This window comes from Procambarus clarkii, chromosome 14, assembly GCF_040958095.1.
Source record: "Procambarus clarkii isolate CNS0578487 chromosome 14, FALCON_Pclarkii_2.0, whole genome shotgun sequence".
Classification (NCBI taxonomy): domain Eukaryota; kingdom Metazoa; phylum Arthropoda; class Malacostraca; order Decapoda; family Cambaridae; genus Procambarus; species Procambarus clarkii.
In genome coordinates, this window is record NC_091163.1 from 15,110,080 (window position 1) to 15,132,001 (window position 21,922).

Genomic DNA, 21,922 nt, shown 5'->3' on the forward strand with positions numbered 1-21,922 from the left:
AGATATGACAGAGCCCCATAGGCTCAGATGTAGATATAACTGAGCCCCATAGGCTCAGATGTAGATATGACAGAGCCCCATAGGCTCAGATGTAGATATGACAGAGCCCCATAGGCTCAGATGTAGATATGACAGAGCCCCATAGGCTTAGATGTAGGTATGACAGAGCCCCATAGGCTCAGATGTAGATATGATAGAGCCCCATAGGCTCAGATGTAGGTATAACTGAGCCCCATAGGTTCAGATGTAGGTATGATAGAGTCCCATAGGCTCAGGAACCTGTACACCATTAGCTCGTTAATTCCAGAACAACGAACTAACAACGGGACACGAGGAAAAGCAATTAACGAAGCTAGCAATAAAAGTAATGTCTTGGTCCCCTTGACTGCTCGACCAAGCTGACCACCGCTTTTGTCCCCGACCCTCTGAAATAAAAACAAAGCCCCGAGCGACAAACGCAGGAATCCTGTCCCCTTTTCCTTTTGTGCGCCGACGATGCTTTTCTCTTATTGGAACGCCTCCTCCTGTTGTCTTCCGTTGCTTGTAATTGTTTGGGATCTGTTTGGGGCACCGTTGAGGTGGTGATTTAGTGTGTGTGTGTTCCGTTGTAGCAAGGGTACCGTTGCTGTACCGTTAGCGTACCCAGCAGTGCGAGGTACTCTATAGTCGTACCCGTTTCAGCGTGCGTACCGTCGTGGGGAGCTGTCGTTGAGCTCATGAGAAAGATGTAAATGTTTCGTTCATAATTTTTAGTGCGTGGTCTGGCGGACCGCGAGCAGTTGCTGGGGTCCCATAGCGCAGTGGGCGTCGTAGTTTTGGGTTATAAAACATTATATATATAGAGAGAGAGAGTGAGAATGAATTACGGAATTAAAATAAGCGTGTATATATGTGACTCTATATATGTATCACCGTATGTGACAGATATAGCGAACGGTGTGATTGACATATGTCCCCGTACTGTCACCTGTGTAGACAGTTGACAGTGACGGGTTGAGTGTCTTAAAGATAGATGGGTGTCTCAGTTCTCTTGAGTCAGGAGAGAATCTAATTGCAATATTAGTAGTGTATTTGTTTCTTAAGCTTCAGTGTTTTTGCAATCCGTGCAACTATCTTCTTTGCTTCAACGTTCCATTATCTTAGGATATTCGAACCCCAGGCACGTGAGAGCTGGAGCTTAATAGGCTTTTTATCTTATGACTCTGTCTATTGAGCTTTAGATACGAACTCTTTCACAGGGTCTGAGCATCGGTGGCCAGGTCCTAGGCGCTTCAGCTGTGCCTATAGCTGAGAAAGGAGGTAAGAGATAGTGGGCAAACATTTCGGGCCATCGGGGATCGAACGCCGACCATGCAAGAGCTAAGATCGTCGCTCTAACGACCAGTCCTAAGTTGCAGACCAATTACCTGGTGTACTTGATATCTAACCGACTATATTGGCAGCCCTGAATACATGTTGGCACCCCTTGAATACATGTTGGCACCCCTGAATATATGCATAGGCCTCTTATAGGCCTATGGAAGGAAAACATTTACAACACAAGAACTCAAAGAGTACATACAGCTGCAATTTTTTTAGGCAGCGATCAAATTGAGAGAACCGATTGTGCAGTAAGCCTGACTAACAGGTTCGAGACAGGTTTGGCATACAGATAACAGGTCATTTGTTCCACCTAATCATCCGCTGACTAATATATTCGTCTAGTACAAGATTCACTTGGTTATTAATAAAAAAAAAGTAGCTTGCAAATTCATGCAAAGCATCGGGTGCATTGGCAAGCAGTAGTGGTTTGCAACTAATTTGAGTTCAGGTTTAGTGAGATAATCCAAGTTTGGTTAGGTTTGGTTAGGTTAGGTTAGTTTATGTTGGGTTGGTTAGGCTTGTTTGGGTTAGGTTTGGTTAGTTTAGTTTGATTAATCTAGTCTAGGTTAGGTTAGGTTGGGTTAGGTTAGGTTAGGTTGGGTTATCTTATCTTGAGATGATTTCGGGGCTTTAGTGTCCCCGCGGCCCGGTCCTCGACCAGGCCTCCACCCCCAGGAAGTAGCCCGTGACAGCTGGCTAACACCCAGGTACCTATTTTACTGCTATTACTGCTAGGTAACAGGGGCATAGGGTGAAAGAAACTCTGCCCACTGTTTCTCGCCGGCGCCTGGGATCGAACCCAGGACCACAGGATCACAAGTCCAGCGTGCTGTCCGCTCGGCCGACCGGCTCCCCCTAACACTAAAGCCCCGAAATCATCTCAAGATAACCTCAAGATGTTGGGTTGGTTAGGCTAGTTTGGGTTAGGTTTGGTTAGTTTAGTATAATTAGCCTAGTCTAGGTTAGGTTAGGTTAGGTTGGTTTGGTTAAGCTAGTTTGGGTTGTTTGGTTAGGTTAGGTTAGGTTAGTTTGGTTAGCCTTGTCTAGGTTAAGTTAGGTAATGTTAGATCAGTTGTTAAAATCCGTTGTACGAACTGGTTCGTGTACGAATTGACCTTGTATCAGCACCGTACTTCCCAGCCTCACGTGCACTGTGGCTACCATGTCTGAGATCACCGTAGCAAGATGCTACGTGTACATGACGTGATCTCACGTGCGTGATGCTGCATAATCTTCCCACAGTGACGTCTTCATCTTAGGCTAAGTAATTATACTTTATTGCATGATAATACTTTGCTTTAAATCGATAAGTGTGTGGGGGGGGGGGATATATTTTACGATATCCAGTAATATAAAAAGTATTATTTGTGTCATTTTTACTTATATATGTAAGTTTGTAATTGCTGTTTAAGGGAGAGATTTAATTGCTATAGACACAAGTATTAACTTCCGTACCGCGTACCATCAACAAGCAGTTACTGGGTACAATCAGAGGTACGCGTACCTTAAAGGGTCTAAATATCCCTTAAACCACGAGCAAAAATTCACTTGAATATATCGTGAACAAATGGTCTAACTATTCGGTATGACCTCCTCGTACGAGCGAGAGGTCAGCTTCGCTTGACCTCTGGCGGTAGGTGATCTTCCTATCGGTACACCATAAAGAGACGAAGGGCTTGATCGGTATGGACAACGCCACCGAAATAGCGAAGGGGCCTTGTTGCCACCTTAAAGGACCCTTGTCTATTAATCCAGGTGACTTCGTTAACCTGGGTGGTTAACGAGACTGGGAATACGATATCAGAGAATGGGTGGATAGCGGGATGAATGCAAGAGAGAGGGAGATGTGATGAGGGGAATACAAAAACAAGGGGAAAAAGGATGTTGATATAAATGAGGAAAAAAATTGAATTGGGTAATGGGGGTATTACCAAATTGGCTTTTTGTTAGTTGGGGGCAGGAAGCCTGTTTGGCTTCCCCCCATGATCCACCCAACCACTTGCGGTGGATGGTAGAGCGACTGTCTCGTTTCATGCAGGTCAGCGTTCAATCCCCGACCGTCCAGAAGTGGTTGGGTACCATTCCCTTCACCCTGTCCCATCCCATTATCCTTATCCTGACCCCTTCCCAGTGCTATATAGTCGCAATGGCTTGACGCTTTCCCCCTGATAGTTCCCATTCTCCATGATGTAACCTACGACAGTTGGGTAACTCCCCCATTAACTTCCCCATAGACAGCACCCCATCAAGCGCCCCCTGGGAACTAAGAGGCATGAATTACGAGGAAAGGCTGTGTGAACCTCACGTCGCTGGAAGACAGAAGAGCTCGGGGAAACATGATCACCACATACAAAATTCTCAGGGGAATTGACCGGGTAGATAAGGATGGATAATTTAAGACGGGTGATACACGCACAAGGGGACACTGAGTACCCACATGAGCCACAGGGACGTTAGAAAGAACTTTTTCAGTGTCAGAGTAGTTGACGGATGGAATGCATTAGGCAGTGATGTGGTGGAGGCTGACTCCATACACAGTTTCAAATATAGATATGATAGAGCCATACGACATATGATATACACATACGTCAGGCTGCGAGCAGCCGCGTCCAACAGCCTGGTTGATCAGTCCGGCAACCAGGAGGCCTGGTCGACGACCGGGCCGCGGGGACGCTAAGCCCAGGAAGCACCTCAAGGTAACCTCAAGGAGCTCATTAGGCTCAGGAATCTTTACACCAGTAGACTGACAGTTGAGAGGCGGGACCAAAGAGCCAGAGCCCAACCCCAGATGAACACACACACACCACCCCATCATCAACACCACCATGGGGAGCACTCAGCATCACCGCCAAGGCCCCCACGGAGACGCCGTAAGAGCCAGCATCCACATCAGCAGGAGGAGGAGCGAGCCTTCATCTCGAGAGTGGAATATGTAAGCAGCACCTGCAAGCCTCGCGACCTGCACAGTAATGGGCGACATCTTTGTTCCTGCCTCTGATCTGACCCCAGCATCTTCCTTCCTCTCTGGCCTGAGAGAGAGGGATGCTCTGTTGGGAGATAACACAGATGGATAGGGATGCTCTGTTGGGAGATAACACAGATGGATAGGGATGCTCTGTTGGGAGATAACACAGATGGATAGGGATGCTCTGTTGGGAGATAACACAGATGGATAGGGATGCTCTGTTGGGAGATAACACAGATGGATAGGGATGCTCTGTTGGGAGATAACAGAGATGGTTAGGGATGCTCTGTTGGGAGATAACAGAGATGGTAACATAGGGATGCTGAGTTGGCAGATAACACAGATGCTGTAGGGATGTTGGTCACCTGCATCTCCTCTGTTGCATCAGATGAAAATGATGCAAAGAAGAAATCAAATGACTGTAGAGACGAAAGTGGAACAGCTTAACACTGATGAACACGGATGAAAATAAAGACATACAAGTGAGGATTGGCAATAAATACAATAAACACAACATCAGTTTAATCACTTGCAAGGGCTATTATATACATAAATTCAGGCATACAACTAGGCTGACTTTTGTATATCTTCTTCTTGAGTTATCTTGAGATGATTTCGGGGCTTTTTAGTGTCCCCGCGGCCCGGTCCTCGACCAGGCCTCCACCCCCAGGCAGCTGACTAACACCCAGGTACCTATTATACTGCTAGGTAACAGGGGCATAGGGTGAAAGAAACTCTGCCCAATGTTTCTCGCCGCCGCCTGGGATCGAACATACATGCAAAACGGTTTCCACCAGACAAACATTTTTGTATGATGAACTATTGTTATTAAATAAACATTGTAATTGAAATGAACTTTCATCATAAAATATAAATTCACATGACCTTCATTGTCAGCAAAAAAAAAAACAAATGTAATTCTGAAATTACATGTACATTACATTAATTCTTTTTTTATGACTCAAAGATGAAAAAATCATGTAAATATCACGTTAATCTTTGAGAAAAGAGCCAAGAGGCACTTCTACATAACGACCAATTAGATGAGCTTCAGTAGTTAGTAAACTGTCACTTTAGCTCAAATAACGTTCCCACCCGCATTGGGAAGATAATCTATTAGATAAAAGTTTATTTTGGGAAATTTATATATGGATAAGGTCAGGTTTTAATAAACCGTATCAGATAAGAGACGTTTTTCAGACGGAATGAGTGAATTACCAGGATAAAGAACCAAGCCATTACGACTATATAGCACTGTGAAGGGGTCAGGATTAGGATTTGGGATGGGACGGGGGGAAAGTAATGGTGTCCAAACACTTAGACAGTCGGGGATTGAACGCCGACCTGCATGACGAGAGACCGTCGCTCTAGCAAAAGGGAGTGATGGTGTGGAAGGAAGTGTGTTATGTGGATTAAACTGACTGTTTCTGGCCGCATACAATGGGTGGTCTATAGCTGATACACACCAGAATGGTTCGAAGCAAGAAATGGGGTCCCACAGGACTCAGTCTTAGTACCAGAATGATTCGAATCAACAAATGGGGTCCCACAGGACTCAGTCTTTGTACCAGAATGATTCGAATCAACAAATGGGGTCCCACAGGACTCAGTCTTAGTACTAGAGTGATTCGAATCAACAAATGGAGGGTCCCACAGGGCTCATTTTTTAAACCAATCCTATTCTTGAGTGATACAAATGATATTAACACCGGGTTGTGCCGCAGAATGCGGTATAAAAATTTGCCAGCAACGCTAACCCAAGACGAGGAAAGTCAAGACAATGCTCGAGTCCAATGCAGTGCAACTCCTTTAGAAAAACCTAGCAAACCAAACCAGGATTTACCCCCCAGCATATTCGCTAAACAATGCAATTGCATTCACTCAACACAAAAGGCAATTAAGCAATTGGATGAACAACATTGAGTGTATGAAATTAGTGGTTGATCAATAGATCTGAAGACAAATAATCAAATACAAAATGTATTTGCTAAGCCTATTTGCAATATTTCCAATCTTAATGTTAGAAACTCAATTTTATTCTTAATCTCGTTCAAAACGTTTGTGCAATCTTCAATTTTAATATTGCATTTTGTTTCTGCTATAATATTTCCTAGAGAAATATTAGCAAATTGGAGAGTGTTCAAGGTTGCAAAATAAGAATGATTAGCAGGAAAATAATTAAATTAATTAAAAAAAAGGCGAGAGAAAAGTCTTAATCAAATTAATTTAAGATTATTAGACACCATGACATTCTAGCGAAGGAAAAAGACTTAATGGTGTGAAATCTCAATTCAGTGAAGGGAAAATACTTTTGTTCTTTCAGTAAGTGAAGAACATCCTGAACATGTTACCGTTTTGTGAACGTTTAGTTATACGTCTGATAGTTACAATGTGATGAACAATTGACCATGAGATGAACATGTATGGGTACTTACTGTGTAATGAACATATTTAAGAGCGATCGTTTAGAGAACATGAAGAACAGCTTACTGTTTGGGTGAGTATATAGAACAGCTTACCATGTGTTGAACATCAATAACAGCTTACTGTGTTCATCATGAACAATATACTGTGTGTTCATCATGAACAATATACTGTGTGATGAACATGAAAAACAGCTTACTGAACTGTGAAGAGTAAGAACAGCGTCCTACGTAGTGAACATGCATAGCAACTTGTTCAGAACAGAACAGCATACTGGATCAAGGCAACTATTCGTGTTAGCATATATGTGTGTTCCAGTGTCTAATTCCCATCACAATCTCTGTTACCATCATATGAGCCTTAGCAAACAACCTTGTTTGGCCCTTAAGGGCTGTTTTTGCGTGCCAACCGTTGTATAAGGCTTGGTATTCGTATACATATGCATGCGAGGAATACACGCCTGAATGTATGCATGTATTCATTTCACAATATGCATACATGAATGCATGTGCATGACACGAGGTAAAATATCTGCTACCTGGGAGATCAGAACTACCTGGGAGGAATAGTACTGGGAGAAGTATTATCTGGGAGAAGTATTATCTGGGAGAAGTATTATCTGGGAGAAGTATTATCTGGGAGAAGTATTATCTGGGAGAAGTATTAACAGGAAATATTCTCCCATACACTAAAGGGCCCTTCTCAGTCACTAAGATTCTCCCAAACACTTAAGGGCCCTTCTCAGTCACTAAGATTCTCCCAAACACTTAAGGGCCCTTCTCAGTCACTAAGATTCTACCAAACACTTAATGGCCCTTCTCAGTCACTAAGATTCTCCCAAACACTTAAGGCCCCTTCTCAGTCACTAAGATTCTACCAAACACTTAAGGGCCCTTCTCAGTCACTAAGATTCTCTCAAACACTTAAGGGCCCTTCTCAGTCACTAAGATTCTCTCAAACACTTAAGGGCCCTTCTCAGCCACTAAGATTCTACCAAACACTTAAGAGCCCTTCTCAGTCACTAAGATTCTACCAAACACTTAAGAGCCCTTCTCAGTCACTAAGATTCTACCAAACACTTAAGGGCCCTTCTCAGCCACTAAGATTCTACCAAACACTTAAGGGCCCTTCTCAGCCACTAAGATTCTACCAAACACTTAAGAGCCCTTCTCAGTCACTAAGATTCTACCAAACACTTAAGAGCCCTTCTCAGTCACTAAGATTCTACCAAACACTTAAGGGCCCTTCTCAGCCACTAAGATTCTACCAAACACTTAAGGGCCCTTCTCAGTCACTAAGATTCTACCAAACACTTAAGGGCCCTTCTCAGTCACTAAGATTCTACCAAACACTTAAGGGCCCTTCTCAGTCACTAAGATTCTCTCAAACACAATTAAGACTCGTCTCAATTCCCACAGATTACAGCATCCAACAGGTCTCAGAAGAAAATGCATTAACACCTCAACAGTTTATCTCCTGTCATGCCAGCATCGTGAAGATCATCTCCGCATCACCAGCATCCCTGAGCCCACAGATGATGGATTGACTAATAAGGTAACTAGCTATATGCAGGTCACAACGAGGTGATTAGGTAGCAAGGGATAGTCAGGCTTTCATTCCAGGGGGTCTAACGTCTCGGTACAGTGTAAGGTATTGGTAGTTGAGGGGTTAATGGGGGTAAATAGGTTGTTAGTGGGGAAGATGGTGATGGTGGTGGTTGTGGTGATGGTGATTGTGGTGGTGATGGTGATTGTGGTGGTGATGGTGATTGTGGTGGAGCATACGTAACATTTGTAATGGGAGAGTGAGGGCTAGTTCCTTATGCTCCACCTATTAGCCCCTATTGTACCTATTTTTTTTTTATTTTTACCTTATTATCTTTCGAAGTGTTTGTTGAATCTTGCCTTAAAGTTGTGACAGGAGGTGGCTTTTACAACTTCCTCTTTGAGTGCATTCCACTATTTGACTTCCTATTCAGGGTGCTAATATTGCTTTACAATTCTCTGTGTTTACAATGTTTACCTTGGTCTATTTCCCTTTGTATTTTGTATGTAGAGATCATATCCCCCCTTTGATTCGTCTTTCCTGAAGGATTGTGAGAATGAGTACCATTATCCCCATTGCTTAGTCATCTTAATTGAGACTATTCTTGTTTCAGACCTCTGATTTTTTTTTCAATTTTAATTGTTTCATAGGAGCGGGTTCCAGCTTGATGCTGCATGTTCTAGTGTTAGTCTCACGTATGCTGCGTAGATTGTCTTGAAAGGGCTCCTGTTTTTGGTTTTAAAATGATTCATTATCTTCTTGAGATTATCTTGAGATGACTTCGGGGCTTTTTAGTGTCCCCGCGGCCCGGTCCTCGACCAGGCCTCCACCCCGAGGAAGCAGCCCGTGACAGCTGACTAACACCTAGGTACCTATTTTTCTGCTAGGTAACAGGGGCATAGGGTGAAAGAAACTCTGCCCATTGTTTCTCGCCGGCGCCTGGGATCGACCCCAGGACCACAGGATCACAAGTCCAGCGTGCTGTCCGCTCGGCCGACCGGCTCCATGATGATGATGTTCTAATGTTTGTCAGCTTCGCATATGCTGCTGATGTTGGCATGGTTATGTGTGTCCTTGGTCTTTCACTCTTGCACTCCCTATCTTTCATCCCTGTAATTTCTCTCTCTCTCTCTCTCTCTCTCTCTCTCTCTCTCTCTCTCTCTCTCTCTCTCTCTCTCTCTCTCTCTCTCTCTCTCTCTCTCTCTCAAGTAGCAAACTAGTGTAGCGACGGTTTTAAAATAGGCTGTGGGAGTGTGAGATTGAATCACCTTAAACCATTACGTCAAGATCTCATGCAACACCGCATTGGTTAAAGATTTTAAAGGCACTTCTAGCACTAATAGCGAGGAGGCGTAGGTGCTGAACATGTTGGGTCTCACACACACACACACACACACACACACACACACACACACACACACACACACACACACATACACACACACACACACACACACACACACACACACACACACACACACACATACACTCAAGAACCTGTACACATATTAATTGACGGTTGAGAGGCGGGACCAAAGAGCCAGACCCCCGCAAGCACAATTAGGTGAGTACACACACACACACACACACACACACACACACACACACACACACACACACACACACACACACACACACACAAACACACACACACACACACACACACACACACACAAACACACACACACACATACACACACACACACACACACACACACACACACACACACACACACACACACACACACACACACACACACACAAACACACACACACACACACACACACACACACAAACACACACACACACATACACACACACACACACACACACACACACAAACACACACACACACACACACACACACACACACACACACACACACACACAAACACACACACACACACACACACACACACACACACACACACACACAAACACACACACACACACACACACACACACAAACACACACACACACACACACACACACACACACACACACACACACACACACACACACACACACACAAACACAGGCAAAATAGCTGAAACAAAGAACAAAGAAGGAGAAAATTGATATATAAAAAAACAGGTGAAGACAGGTTGTGAATACTGAAAGAGAGGAATAGTAAGAGAATAGAAAAGAGTGAGAAGGAGAGAGAGAGAGAGAGAAAGAGAGAAAGTGCACCAGAAGTAGGATAACAAATAATAGAAAGATAGATAAGACAATATAGACTAGCTCACGAATCGGGTTTCCGCTTGCAATGGGGATGAAACACAATTTTTTTTTCTAACTTCTATTTGGAGAAATGAGATTAGAATAGAACACCAGAAGGCTCTCCTCCTTCCCTCTACACTTATTAGATAACTAGCGAAATACCCAGTGACTGACAAGAATAATTAGGAAATAATAATTGATAACAATTAAGAAATAAGAGAAATATAAACAATTCCTTGAGACAATATTACTCAAATTTCTATAAAGGATCCCAACTAATTAACGAAAATCTAACACGAATTCAAAACTAATAGATCCTGCCTGACATATTCAATACAATTCTTTAATCACATGTACCCCAAACAAAATTACTGGGACTCCCAAAATCAGCCAAAAATCTAATATATTCTAACAAACACGTAACGTAAATACAACGTTGTTTTTGGGTAACGTTTTGACGTAGTTGCAATGTTTTGGCAATGTTGCAGCACCCTACAAAATGGAACAGGAATTAATAGAACAAATAACACCAATTTTCCCCAGAAAGCCTTTGACAAACTGCCCCGCAAAAGGCTGATTAGCTTAAGTCTGGTGGTACTTTGGTAATTATTACAAGCCTGCAGTCAATTACAAACCTGCAGACAATGTTGACTTTGAGGGAAAGAAACAGGAAGTGATATTGAAGGGGGAATCGATCGAGTGGATGATCAAAATATTGGATAAACGTCGCAGGAGAGAGAGAGAGAGAGAGAGAGAGAGAGAGAGAGAGAGAGAGAGAGAGAGAGAGAGAGAGAGAGAGAGAGAGAGAGAGAGAGAGAGAAAGAGAGAACTCAGCTAACGGTATCAGACTCTTCTTTTCATCAACATTAAAAACAAAAGACTGACCTATATATATATATATATATATATATATATATATATATATATATATATATATATATATATATATATATATATATATATATATATATATATAATATCTGTGTATCCCTTCTGGTATTCTGAGTCTACACTCTCCACTTGTTTGCTCTGGCTTAACAAGTTGTCAATTTGATTATTGCTTTAGTGTCCGCTCTGTTAAATCCCCCTTGATAACTTGCATGTCGTTGTCATATCCCCCCCTACCTGATTCGCCTGTCTTCCATCGTGCTGCGTTTCGGATCGTTCAGGCTTTCACTAATGCTAGTTGTGTGAGTGTGTGTGTGTGTGTGTGTGAGAGAGAGAGAGAGAGAGAGAGAGAGAGAGAGAGAGAGAGTGTGTGAGTGTGTGTGTGTGTGTGTGTGTGTGTGTGTGTGTGTGTGTGTGTGTGTGTGTGTGTGTGTGTGTGTGTGTGTGTGTGTGTGAGGGCGCCACAGGGTGCTGGGGTCAGCTGCCAGGCCCTGAAGCGTGACCAACCCGCCGGGGGCTGTATCACGCCCCGCCCAGATCAACAACATTCCCCAACTCCCCCCAGTTCTCCCCCCATTCTTCTACTTCACACTCTCCATCACCTCTCTCTCTCTCTCTCTCTCTCTTCCTCTGTCAACCTTCAACTCCAGTCTCCTAGTACAACAAGCCACAACAGTCACTTTGATCACCCCCTTGTTGGTTAAAAGTGTTCCAAAATCATCTTTTCCGCTCCTGTGTTAGTCTCTAGTTCCTCTTAGTTCCATTTAGAAGAGGCACTAACTGCTCTTTTATTCGGACTAGTCCCCCCCCCCCCTGCGTCAGGCCTTACTCACAGAAAACGAGTTTCCTTATCAAAGCAAGATTTAAATAAATTGCAATGCATGCATCTGTCTACCTCTGTAGGCAAGTCATTTACATAGGCAGATTGCTTGCCCTCCTACCTAACAGGGCAAGCGCCTGCTCCATGAATGTAATTATCGCCTACCTGTTTACCCTAATACAAAATTTTGCCTTTATGTTGACCTATCTGCCCTTTTTAACCTGACCTTACTTGCTTGTAGTTCCCCAGTCTGTGGTGCTTATATTATGTTGAGGTCTTTCTCTCGCCTTCCCACACTCCTCTCTCATACTCTTTCCTCTCCCACCCCCTTCCCTCCCATCCCAGCCATCTCGCGCCTCACGACAGGTGTTAGTTGAAGCTGTAGGGCATCCTCACCGCCGCAGGTGTTGGGGGTCGAACCACGAGCTGTGTGGTCGACCTGGAGGCTGGCTCTCTCTCTCTCTCTCTCTCTCTCTCTCTCTCTCTCTCTCTCTCTCTCTCTCTCTCTCTCTCTCTCTCTCTCTCTCTCTCTCTCTCTCTCTCTCTCTGTTTATATCTAGCTTTCTATCTTATACATCTATTTCTCCATTGATTCGTTCGTATTATTACTTTCATTGTGTACGTAAATTTATGTCAATGATTCATTCTAGTATAATTATTATTGTATTAGCTAACAATGTAACTCAATCAAATAATATGACAAACTCAGGAAATCAAAATGCAGATGCCTAAATATCAAGAAAAGTTGCATAAACACAAGATACATAGCAACGTGCAGAAGATAAAAAAAATAGAGAGTGAGCAATGGAGTCGAGGACTGTTGAGTTGCTCAACACGGATTCATTTTGGTAGCGGGAATCGCTTCCAAGATGCTAAGGCCTAGACTGAAGACCACTGGAAGGCAGTGCAGAGGAAACTGCTATGAGTGAAAGGGAGATTATGAGAGGGCAATGCCGAATTTAAAAAAAAAAAACATTTTCAATAGTAACATTATTGAATCAGCTTTAATGCAAATTACAAAATCATTTCATTTGAATATATATATCTATATATATATATATATATATATATATATATATATATATATATATATATATATATATATATATATACATATATATATATATATACCAGGAAAACCTAGTATATAAATCTATGATAGGTCTGTCCAAGCTTTTCACAGTTTACTGAAACTTGTCATTATCAAGGTCTCTTTATCTCCTTTTTTTTAGCCCGATAAAAAATCCTAAAATCAATTCAAATCATATTTAGTGGATTCATGGTATAGACTCTTAATCCCAGCAGCCACCTTTGAATCCATCCCAGCTGGATCTTCTGGCGGTGGATGTGGAGCCACGACGCTGGATATCCACCAATTGGTCACTTTTGCAGTCTGTTTTTATTTATTTGTACTCTGTTGATTGGCGTCCCCAATCACCTCAGCTGTTGCCAGGACCTGTGTGTGTGTGTGTGTGTGTGTGTGTGTGTGTGTGGAGAGGGGGGACCAAGGTGGTCTCCTTTTAGGGTTGGATTTAATGCTTACAGGTTCCTTGTCTGGGATCTTGGCTCTTGGCCATGGTGGAGCTGGCTAGCTAGTCAGGGCGTCCGCAACTTCGGCTCTTCCATGAGGTTAATGCTTGCATGTCCGCCTCCACACCCCTCTCTCTCTCTCTCTCTCTCTCTCTCTCTCTCTCTCTCTCTCTCTCTCTCTCTCTCTCTCTCTCTCTCTCTCTCTCTTTGTGTGTGTGGTATGCGGAGCGGGTTAGGGTCGGCCCTATTGCCCCTACTAAGAGAAATTTGGACTTAACAGTGACCCCCCCGACGTAATCGGTGAAATGTCGCAACGCAAGTCCCTAGATTTCTTAGTATATAACTAAATGAAAATGTATGTTCTGGGATGTAGGCTAGATGGGGGAAGGAGGGATGAAGAAGGGAGGAATAGAGGGTAGAGGGAAGGAGGAGAAAGGTAGGGAGAGTGGATGGTAGGGAAGATAGGCGAAAAGCGGGGCTTAAGAGCTAATGTTCGATCCTGCAAGTTCAGCTAGGTGTGTACATTTAGGTGAGTAGACACACACTCATACAGCTCAAAGTAAGAAGCTTAAATTAAGTATTTTTATATTTTTTTAATTAAGTTAACTATAAGATGATAATATACGCGAGAAATACACTCTTATTTAAAGCTGTAATACACTTGCCAGCGTGAAGTATAGTTCTTGTATAGTGTATGATGTTAGTGCCTTTGTACTCTTAGTCCCCTGTATGAAATATCGTGTTAGTCTTTGTATATACATTGTGATGTTAATCTGTGTATGGTGTATGATCTTAACCCTGTATAGTGAGTGTTGGTAGCCCTGTATAATGTATGATGTTGGGCCTGTATCTTGTATGCTGTTAGTCTTGTATAGAACATAATGATAGTCCCTGTATAGTATTTGATGTTAGTCAATGTGTATTCATGTGTATTCTTCAGTTTTATGCATACTTTTCTTGCTTATTTAACTCCATTACTTTCCGCAGAATCTTACACCTAGTACACAGCTTTCATCCTCCTTGCATCCAGTTCCCATTCCCAGCATCCATTCTCAGCATCCATTCCCAGCATCCAGTTCCCATCTCCCATTACCTGTTATCTAGTAAACATCATCCATCCCCCAGCATCCAGGCACCTTTAGGGCTAAATACTCATCCGTCACAACCCATCACTCATCTCATACACTCCCTCCCCCCCCTTTCCTCTCATACACCCATCACCCCCATTACATCCCCCTTCCCCCGCCCCCCTTACATAATGCCTGAAGGCCAAACTCACTAACAAAGAACTGGAGACAAAAACTTACCATAACTGCTGAGGAGATTAGGGGGACTCACCCTGTAGGTGTGTGTGTGTGTGTGTGTGTGTGTGTGTGTGTGTGTGTGTGTGTGTGTGTGTGTGTGTGTGTGTGTGTGTGTGTGTGTGTGTGTGTGTGATCTCCCGTCAAGCAGACTAGGGCTGAGAAATACATACATACACACGCAATTCACCAGATATACACACACGTAAATACACTAGATATACACACACGCAAATACACCAGATATACACTCACGCAATACACCAGATATACACACACGCAATACACCAGATATACACACACGCAATACACCAGATATACACACACGCAATACACCAGATATACACACACGCAATACACCAGATATACACACACGCAATACACCAGATATACACACACGCAATACGCCAGAAATAGACGACGTTGAAAGGCAGAAATACTCTGGCTAAATATATACACAGGAAATACATCGGTTCTGCGGCTGAAATACACCGTTCGGCTTTGCGCTTACAGATCCAACGTCAAGGGTTCGGGACAGTGAGGGGGGGTGATGTCCGGTTAACCGGTCAGTCAGGTTAAGCACCATTGGGTCTGGCTAGTAACTGGTTGGGTGATCGCGTGGACAAGTTCTAGGCTAGGGGGGCGGGCGGGGCCTTGATTAGCCTAATAGGCTTTCTGTTCCTGTTAATTGCATGCAGGTTCACTATAACAGCAGCAAATTCTGGAGTATGCGGCCCAGCATGGAGCCCCTACCTTGTCAAGCACAAGACGAAGCTGGAAAAAGTTCAAAGGTATGCCACTAGACTAGTCCCAGAACTAAGAGGCTTGAGCTACGAGGAAAGGCTGCGGGAAATGCACCTTATGATACTGGAAGACAAAGCTCGGGGAGACATGATCACCATATACACCGTTGTCATGGGAATTGACAGGGTAGACAAGGATGGATTATTCAACACTGGTGGTACACGAACAAGGGGACACAGGTGGAAACTGAGTGCCCAAATGAGCCACAGAGATATTAGAAAGAACTTTTTTAGTGTCAGAGAAGTTAACAGATAGAATGCATTAGGCAGTGATGTGCTGGAGGCTGACTCCATACACAGTTTCAAGTGTAGATATGATAGAGCCCAGTAGGCTCAGGAACCTGTACACCAGTTGATTGACAGTTGAGAGGCGGGACCAAAGAGCCAGAGCTCAACCATCGCAATCACAACTAAGTGAATACACACACACACACACACACACACACACACACACACACACACACACACACACACACACACACACACACAAACACACACACACACACACACACACACACACACACACACACACACACACACACAAACACACACACACACACACACACACACACACACACACACACACACACACACACACACACACAAACACACACACACACACACACACACACACACACACACACACACACACACACACACACACACACACAGGCTTCAATGCTGATGGCATGTTTTTTATTATTTTCCTCTTGCAGATCGGAGAGTTCTGAAGAAAACGGAATTAGGAAACAGGATTCTAACCAGACTCATTTCCACCTCTTTGATGCCTACAATGTTAGGTCCTCCGCACCACAAGGATTTCTTCGAGCGATGCAGCAACTTGTCTGAGCGAAATTCACTGATTTTCTCTAACCTCGTTACACCGAGGGATATGGGAACTGCTAAGTGGTGTGGATATTGACAAGTTCCCGTTCCAGAATTATTCATCTTTGATCTCCTTCATGGGGTGTAATCGTGTTGAAATGGAACAAGATGTTAGAGTTGGTGAATAGGTGTAAACTCCAGCTCTTGGGTTCCGACTCTCTCTCTCAGCCTTTTATCCACTGGTGCATAGGTTCCTGAGCCTTTTATGGGTTATCTTGAGATGATTTTTTGATGATTTGATAATGGGTTCTGTCAAATCTACATTTAAAGCTGTTTCTGGAGTATTTTTTTTTTCCACCGCATCACCAATTGTTCACTACTTTACGGGTTATTCATGCCCGTGCCACCTTTTGGGTGGCTTAATCTTCATCAATCTTGTTCACTACTCTGACACTTAAGTTCTTTCTAGTTGCTCTCTTTCACTAATATGGGTACTTAGTTGCCATTTGAATGCCCTTATTCGTGTACTACCCTTGCTAAATAGTCTGTCCTGCTTATTCCCCTGAGTATTTTCTATATGGTAATCATGTCTCCCCCTGTTCTACCTTCTAGTGACGTGAGGTTTAACTATTCTAATCTTTCCTCATAGCTCATACCTCTCAGCTCTGGGACTAGTCTGGTGGCATTGCTCTGAATCCTCACCGGCTTCCTTTTGTCTTAAGGAGTAAGGGATTCCATGCCGGTGCTGCGTATCCCAGAATTGGTCTATCATAAATAGTGTACAAGATGTTGATTGGCCTTTTTGTTCAGATATATAAAAGAAATCTATTAATTAGCCAGGGGCGCCTGACAGCTGAGTGGACAGCGCTTCCGATTCGTTATCCTGAGGTTCCGGGTTCGATCCCCAGTGGAGGCGGAGACAAATGGGCAAAATGTTTCTTTCACCCTGATGCCCCCCCCCCCTGTTATCTAGCAGTAAATAGGTACCTGGGAGTTAGATATCTGCTACGGCTGCTTCCTGGGGGTGTGTAACAGAAAGGAGGCCTGGTCGAGGACCGGGCCGCGGGGACGCTAAGCCCCGAAATCATTTCAAGATAACCCTGAAGATAACCTCAAGATAGCCAACTGTCCACATGCAGCTGATGATAGTCTTTTGATGGAGGGGTTTCGCTTTTTATCCTCTAACATGTGACACATTAAATGAACAAATCCACAAGGGCCGTGACGAGGGTTCGAACCTACGTCTAAGAGCATCCCAGACGCTGTCTTAATCTTAAGTCGATTAAGGCAGTGTCTGAGATGCTCTCAGACGTAGGCCCAGAAAGCAACCCAATATGGAAGACATTGGCTTCTGATTGACATTGAAATTCTGATTGAAAGAATTGAAAATAGAATTGACAGTCAATTGTGATTGTCTTTTCGTCATCCTAAACTGTTGTGATGGCACTTTTGTTCCAGTTCTCATAACTTTGCATTTAGCGGGGGTTAAATTCTAGCAGCCCGTTTTCAGACCTTATATGGAGCATATCCAAATCCCGTGATATCAAAAGCTATCTCTATCTTGAGTCTTTTCTCAATAGTTTTGCATTATCTGCAAACATAGATACGAAGAAACCAATATCCTGCCAATTCGTTGATAGGAATAGAAACCGCATTGACTCTAGAACCGATCTTGCGTGGTATTCCTGGTCGTAACTCCTCTATCTCTCCTCTCACATTTCTGCTTGCACTGTGACCCTTTGTTTCCTTCCTGAGAGGTACTCTCTCTGATCCAGATTAGGCTCCAAAAAGATACACTAGTTTGTTTTTGTAGTTTGATTAAGTCTTTCTAACATTTCTAGTACTATGTATTCGAGGAATACATAGCCTGTTTCTCTCTCTCTCTCTCTCCCTCTCTCTCTCTCTCTCTCTCTCTCTCTCTCTCTCTCTCTCTCTCTCTCTCTCTCTCTCTCTCTCTCCTCTCTCTCTCTCTCTCTCTCTCTCTCTCTCTCTCTCTCTCTCTCTCTCTCTCTCTCTCTCTCTCTCTCTCTCTCTCTCTCTCTCTCTCTCTCTCTCTCTCTCTCTCTCTCTCTCTCTCTCTCTCTCTCTCTCTCTCTCTCTCTCTCTCTCTCTCTCTCTCCCTCTCTCTCTCTCTCTCTCTCTCTCTCTCTCTCTCTCTCTCTCTCTCTCTCTCTCTCTCTCTCTCTCTCTCTCTCTCCCTCTCTCTCTCTCTCCATCATCTTATTACCCAGCTCCAAAAAAGTGTGTGAAGCAGGATTTTCGTTGGCTAAAACTGTGCTGGTGTTCGGAGAATCAACATTGACGTGATCTAAATGTTCTACTAGACTGTTGCTGCCTGTCTAGTGACTTGCAGGAAGGGGGGGGTGAACGTGCCAGTGATACTGGTCTGTAGTTTAACGGTTTCTGTCTTTCACGTTTCTAGTAAATTGCCACCATGTTAACCATTTTCCAGCTGTTAGGCAGTTCCCACTTTGCCAGAGTCAGGACTTAAATGTTTGTGTGACTGTGTGTGTGTGTGTGTGTGTGTGTGTGTGTGTGTGTGTGCTCACCTAATTGTGCTTGCGGGGGATGAGCTCTGGCTCATTGGTCCCGCCTCTCAACTATCAATCAACTGAACTGTGTGTATGCGTGTGTGTGAGTGCGTGTGTGTGTGCGTGTGTCAAAGGGCAGAGGACCCTGTTCACTAGCGTCTGAGAGAGATGAAGTCTCTCCAGACTCCTAGGGAGAAGGAGGAGAAAAAGAAGGAGAAACCTGTGAGAAGTTGGGAGAGGAGAGAGAGAGAGAGAGAGAGAGAGAGAGAGAGAGAGAGAGAGAGAGAGAGAGAGAGAGAGAGAGAGAGAGAGGGAGGGAGGGGAGAGAGAGATGGAGCAGAGAGAAATATACCCACGAACTGGGGTATTGGGCAACAGCCTCCAGTGCCCCGAAGCGTCTTGAAGACGGAGCCAGATGGTGGATGCGAGGTCTTGACTCGCTACATCGTTACTGCTGATACGCCCTCCTGCTTCGAACCCCGCGGCGCCGCTCCTGGTGGGGACTATACTTACAGCTGCTTACCTAACAAGGCCGACCGGGAAGTGGGGGTCTAGCTAATCAGGCCCCGCCTTGGAGACCAGTGTGGGTGGTATATATATATATATATGTGTGTGACTGGGGGGTATATACGTGACTGGGAGACCATATACCATATATATATACAGTCTTATATTGACAGGTTTAAATGGCTACTTATATCCAGAGTGAATTATTGATCACTCTAACACAAAATTGCAATTTCAACTTTCAATTTCAACACAAAACAGAAATTTAATTTTACAATTCTATATATATATATATATATATATATATATATATATATATATATATATATATATATATATATATATATATATATATATATGGGTCCTCGCCTTTTTACTACTTTGAAAGGACAAGTGAGCAGACATAATAGAGAATTATTGAGCAATTAAACCGCATAAAGGTGGTTGAAATGCATTTATAAAAGCTAATTACCAATTAGCTGTCACAGATAGAGTCAAGTCTTCTACTTTGACGGGGCAAGATAGTGCTGGTATAGAGTACGTAAGATGAGTTATTGCCCATTCAGCTACGGAAGGTGATTAAAGTGCTTTAACTACCCTCAGGTTTGTAATTAGATACATGTATTACATAATTCAGGCGTTACAGTGTAAGTCTTGGGGGGTACAGGTTCACTTGTTATTGTTGTTGTTGTTAAAGATTCGCTACTTGGAATTAAGTTCCAGGTAGCACGGGCTATGGTGAGCCCGTAACTTACTTTTGCACAGGAGCGGGGCAAGTAGCACGGGCTATGGTGAGCCCGTATAGTGCCTAGGTTCACTGTATCATCAGGTGTTTCGGAATTGTTTATAGAGTTGAGCCTATTTCGCTCCAAGGGGGTGTGGGGGGTGTGGGGGGGGAAGGGGGTCAGAGGTCAGTCAATATTGAACACTGAACTGGTGTTCAGGAAGTATATATGTGACTCGTAGGTCAGTGGGGCTAATATACGTGACTAGTTTGCAGGTGTGTACTTGAGAGTAGTTGTGGTAACTAGTACTAGTGGTAGTGGTGGTAGTGGTTGTGCTAGTGGAATACTAATCACCAGCCGGTAATTAATGTGTGTACGTTTTTCTTAATGTGTAAGTGTGCTTACGTCATAGTGGGGGTGTGTGTACACACCTGCTCGTGCTGACCTAAATGTGTATTAGCTGAGTCGAGCGTTAGCTCCCGAGCCTCGTCTTACCACCTGTCGGTTCGCTAATCCAGTGATCACCCCCCCCCCCCCCCACCCCACCCTTTTTCCTACACCTCTCCTCTAATGTCTATTTTCTGAAACAACGAATTAGATTCTAGTCTATTCTTCTGGTTCAATAGACTTGCAGGGAACTCTCAGTTATAACACTATGTTAACTCTAAGGACATTGTTTGCTTTCCTAAGCATTCGTTTTGTTTGTCTCCTGTTTCCTCATCTTGTCTGTTGTTGTCACCTTCTTGTCTGCTGTTGTCACCTTCTTGTCTGCTGTTGTCACCTTCTTGTCTGCTGTTGTCACCTTCTTGTCTGCTGTTGTCACCTTCTTGTCTGCTGTTGTCACCTTCTTGTCTGCTGTTGTCACCTTCTTGTCTGCTGTTGTCACCTTCTTCTCTCTTGTTGTCACCCTTGGGCTCTCCTTGGATTGGTTCCCCTTCCGTTATGTCGACTTGAGGTTCGGTCCTTACAAATACTTTCTGGATTTTTTCGTATAGGACGTCACATACTTCGTTGTCATTTTCTGTGAATACACGTCATTTAGTCTTTAATCTGATTGCCTGATCGGTCACTGTCAATGTGATTTTTTTTCCCTATGTGGCTTCGAGTAAGTTTGGGTTGATCTTTGGCTTGGGTTGCTATGTTATTTTCATTTTGTTTTTTCTGCCTATCTTCTTTCTCTCACTTGCTTATTCCTCTTTATCTTATAGGCCTTCTGGTCCGTTTTCTTTGTCATTTCTAAGTTTTCTTGCTCTTCCTCCTCTTTGCTTCCGGGAATCTATGTCAAAATATTTGGCTGGTTTTATATTTGACGCTTCTAAATCTAATTGGACTTTGCCTCTGAGCTTTGTATCCCATTGTGTCTACTTTGGGAATTCTCTGATGTTTTGGTAGTTCTCTCTGCGATATGTTAATCTTTTTTTTTCTAGGGAGCGTTTTAACTTGTATCTGTGTGTGTGTACTCACCTAGTTGTGT

The 21,922-nt window shown here is 43.5% G+C and overlaps 1 protein-coding gene across 1 annotated transcript in view; it reads right to left on the minus strand.

Annotated features, from left to right (window-relative positions):
* Positions 1-21,101: 21,101 nt before the first annotated feature.
* LOC138364732 (anti-sigma-I factor RsgI-like) overlaps positions 21,102-21,922 on the minus strand; it is a 39,508-nt gene continuing 38,687 nt past the window's right edge. Inside the window, exon 2 of the mRNA XM_069324700.1 lies at positions 21,102-21,469. Within this exon, the coding sequence (XP_069180801.1) occupies positions 21,102-21,469 (368 nt within the window). The remainder of the gene's footprint in view (positions 21,470-21,922) is intronic.